At 54.9% G+C, this 4,156-nt stretch overlaps 1 protein-coding gene across 2 annotated transcripts; it reads left to right on the top strand.

Moving 5' to 3' along the window:
• The first annotated feature begins 251 nt into the window (after positions 1-251).
• Positions 252-3,903, top strand: LOC125508764 (zinc finger CCCH domain-containing protein 23-like). 2 transcript variants are annotated; one of them, XM_048673558.1, is made up of 9 exons: positions 252-1,000; positions 1,080-1,262; positions 1,392-1,571; positions 1,724-1,824; positions 1,914-2,168; positions 2,338-2,533; positions 3,037-3,252; positions 3,343-3,418; positions 3,546-3,903. In XM_048673558.1, exons 1-8 carry the CDS (start codon positions 372-374, stop codon positions 3,374-3,376), a joined length of 1,794 nt encoding a protein of 597 aa, XP_048529515.1. In that variant the 5' UTR covers positions 252-371; the 3' UTR covers positions 3,377-3,418; positions 3,546-3,903. The 2 variants fall into 2 exon arrangements, with proteins under 2 accessions (XP_048529515.1, XP_048529514.1); XM_048673557.1 differs by having other exon boundaries at positions 1,392-1,577.
• Positions 3,904-4,156: the final 253 nt, after the last annotated feature.

The raw sequence follows: 4,156 nt of genomic DNA, 5'->3' as shown, positions 1-4,156 counted from the left end.
TGCCTCGATCCAGGTGTTGACCACACCACACCCTTGGCGCACAAGCAAAGCCGTGGTCATTTCTGAATGAACCAGGAACCAAAAAACCAAGCCCAAAAATTTGAAAGAGGGGAACCGAAAAAGAGGGGAAAGGAGACAAAACAGCCAACTTTCCCTCTCCCCAAGACCACGCCCCAACCGCGCTATTTAATTCACCGTGCAACTTACACCTTCCCTTCAGAGCCCCCCCCCCCCCCCCCCCCCCCCCCCCCCCCCTCCGCTCCCCCTCCCCTCCTCCTCCTCTGTAACTTCGTCTTTCACCTTCCCATCTCTCCTCTCCCCATCAAAACCGCACCGGGAGGAGCGAAAGCAGGAGGTTCACACTGCCATCCATGGACGCCTACGAGGCCACCAAGGTGGTGTTCGCGCGGGTGCAGGCGCTGCACCCGGACCTCGCCTCCAAGATCATGGGCATGCTCCTCATCCAGGACAAGAGCGAGGAGGACATGATCCGCCTCGCCTTCGGCCCCGAGCACCTGCTCCATGCCGTCGTCGCCAGGGCACGCGCCGACCTCGCCGCGGCCGCCCACCACAGCAAGCCCTCCTCCCCGCCCACGGCGTCCTGGGGCGCCGGGCTGCCAGCGGAGGACGCGCCGTTCCCCGGCGTCGACCAGGCCAGGTACGAAGGCGGCGGGGAAGGGTTTTACCCGCCAGAGGAGTTCGGGTGCTGGTCCCCGGCGAGCGGCGGGCAGCACCGCCGGAGCTTCTCGCTGAGCGACGCCGAGGCGGCGGCCGGCGGGTGGAAGCCGTGCATGTACTACGCGCGCGGCTTCTGCAAGAACGGCTCCTCCTGCCGCTTTGTCCACGGCCTGCCTGACCACGTCACCGAGCAGGACATGGAGGTCTGGACGGCGGCCATGCGGTCGGAGCTCATGTCGCCGGTCTTCCCCTTCTCGCCGTCGCCCAGAGGCCTCAACTTCCTGCTCCAGCAACAGCAGCAGCAGCAGGGCGACTCCCAGAGGTGAGACGATTACCGATTTACCCCCAAAGATTGCATTTTTGGTTGCTCTCTCCAGTGCTAATCTTGCTTGCTATTCCAGGGCGGTGGCGGCGGCCATGCTTCTTGGCGGTGGAGGCGGCGACGACATGCACAAGTTCTCCGTGCGGTCGCCTCGGATGGACCGCGGTGGCGACCTGGCCTCCAGCCCCGCCGCGCGGCAGATCTACCTGACATTCCCGGCCGACTCCACCTTCAGCGAGGAGGACGTGTCCTCCTACTTCAGGTACCTTGCCAAGCGCGCGCGCCGCCGCCGCCATGGCCGCTCTCTCTCCTTTGTCCGTTCAAGCAGCAAGCATTTTGCAGCCTTTCTTTGCTAACAATAACAATGAGAATCGACCCGTCCATGGAGCAGTTACTACGGGCCGGTGCAGGACGTGCGCATCCCGTACCAGCAGAAGCGCATGTTCGGCTTCGTCACGTTCGTGTACGCGGAGACGGTGCGACTCATCCTCGCCAAGGGGAACCCGCATTTCGTCTGCGACGCGCGCGTCCTCGTCAAGCCCTACAAGGAAAAGGGCAAGGTCCCCGACAGGTTCAGGCACGCTCCGCCATCGCCGCCATGCATTTCCTTGTCCACTTTCCGCCGTCGAACAGGAGCAGTAGATCGTTTCAGTTAATAATGGCAGGTTTTCGGAGATGGAAACGCATTTTTCTGACCTTGATTCATTGCTGTATGAACTGCAGGAAGTTCCAGGCCCCGCACCATGGCGACTTCGCCGGATGCACGACGCCCACCGGGCTGCTCGATTCCAGGGACCCCTTCGACCTCCAGTCGCCGCAGATCGGTGAGCGATACAACCGCGCATGCTGCATTCTTGCGGCATTCCCGTCGCCGATCATCACAAACTAATGGGTGCTGCGATTGATTTGTCAGGGCCGAGGATGATGTTCGGCAACATTGGCGGCCACGAGGCGTTCCTGCGGAGGAAGCTGGAGGAGCAGCAGCAGGCGGCGGAGCTGCAGCAGGCCATCGACCTGCAGAGCCGCCGCTTCATGGGGCTGCAGCTTCTCGACCTCAAGAGGGGCCACCACCATCTTGGCTCCCCCGTCGCCCCGCCGTTGGCTCTCCGGCAGACCGATGGCATCGGCAACAGCAATGCCATTCATTTGGAGGATGCTGCAATCCAAGGTTTTACTTTGCTCACCTCTTGATCTTGACATGTTATCCTCTTCTTGCATGCCATGGCATGGCAGGAGAGGTTGCTCTTTGATTGATCAATGGTTGTTTTATTTTTACTTGGAAAGAAATATCACTGATCAATGTGCTGTGACTGTACTGTGGCTTGTGGTTGTGGCAGATCACAAGATGAGCAGTGCCATGATGATGACATCTGCTCCTGCTGCTATTTGTGCCACCATTGCCACAGAAGGCAAGCAGGAGGAGGAGGGCGACGGGAGTGCCAACCAAGGGGTCAACTCCGGGGAAGATGAGAAGAGGGAACCTGGTCCTCCTCCTGGAGCAGCAGCGGCCAGCGCTGATGGATTCCAAGAAAGGTAGGATTTGTAGCAAACAATTACCAAATGGAGGTGTTCTCTTTTGGGGGAAAGGAAATAAAGGGCGGGCACAATAGCATAGGAGAAAGTAAACAAAGCAAGCTTGCTGCTTCTTACTTTTGCCTGCTTGCTTGATTGCTTGCTTTTCTTTTCTTTATCTATGTGCAAGTAGTATGTTAGTACTAGCAGTATATTATTCTCATTGACCAACAACAAAATGAGGCCCCAAAAGCCATTGCAAAAGGAGGTCAGGGTATATAGGCTGTTAACAGCGAGTGCTGATCATATCATAGGTTGCCCCTGATTGGCGCTTAACAAAGGGCAAAAGAAATGCAAAGGCAAAGGGTGGGATCATCATAAACAAAGATGAAAGAAAGAAACTTGAGGAATGATTTCTCAACTAATGGCTATTTTTAATGCTGGTTCTTATTGTTCTTTCAGAAGGAATTGTTATACTATGTGCTTAATTATGATTATTGATTATTGTTTGAACTGAACTGCAGCGGCGTGGAGGAGCACAACCTGCCTGACAGCCCCTTTGCATCTCCCACAAAGACGAAGGATGCTGCTGCTGCTTCTTCCTCTGCAGAGCCAGCCCTCGCTGGTAGCATCATGAGCAACAACGGCAGCCCTCATCTGGTGGCCTCATCTCTGTTCCCTCCTACCCCAACTGCCCTTGAGCTGCCCCCTTACAAATCCTGCTTCTTCCAAGTGCCCAGGTGAGAGAAACATCAAAGACTTCTCTTTGCTGTTCTTGGCTGTTGCTTGATGTAACATTATGAATATCTGATGTGTGTGTTCCGCTTCAGGTTCTCACCTGGCCATGGAGCCATCGGGCTGTGAATATTAAGCAGAAAACAGGGGTCTCCTGTCCTCTTAAGCAGAGTAAGTATTCATCAGGAACCAAGCCCTGTACTGTACTGTATTCTAGCAGCGCCGTAACGATCATTCACTTACTCCATTATGATGCAAACACAGAGCAATCCCTGATGGTTATGTTATGTGCATGCAGGGAAAGCCATGAGCACCCCATGAAGCGAGTGGATGGAAGGTAAAAGGCTCTAACAAATAATAGAAGTGATCCCGAGAGAGGAGCAGCGACACCACCAAACAACAGCAACAACAGAAGAAAGGAAAGGAAAATCTAGGTTGTTTTAGCTCTAGCCAGCCTGAATTAAGTCAGTCAGTATATGATAGTAGTAGTATAAATAATACCCCTCCTTAGTAGTAAGCTGCTCCAAGAAGAAGAAGAAGAAGAAAACTGTGTGTCTGTCTTATCTTCATGCATCATTTTGTATGCTGTGCTGTGCTGTGCTCTGTAATTTCATGGATGGATCTCAGAATGGTGATGATAGTAGTGGTAAACTGAACCTAGCAGTCCTGGTGTGTGTGCTTGTGGTGGCCAGTTGTTGTGAAGTGACGTGTCTGCATACATACAGATATCGAAAGCAAACAGGTAGAGGGAGAGAGAGAGGGGAGTGGACAAAAGCCAGACAGGGGTCGCAGAGGGGAAAGTGATGACCGGGACCAGGGCACGCACTCAGTCACGGGCGCAGAGGCAGAGAGAGAGAGAGAGAGAGAGAATCCTAGTGGAATCGCCTCAGCAGCAGCAGAGGCAGGCCT

The sequence above is a fragment of the Triticum urartu genome, chromosome 5, assembly GCF_003073215.2.
Source record: "Triticum urartu cultivar G1812 chromosome 5, Tu2.1, whole genome shotgun sequence".
NCBI classification, from domain to species: domain Eukaryota; kingdom Viridiplantae; phylum Streptophyta; class Magnoliopsida; order Poales; family Poaceae; genus Triticum; species Triticum urartu.
The sequence above is the reverse complement of the archived record's forward strand: the minus strand, read 5'-3'. Positions and strand labels throughout refer to the sequence as shown.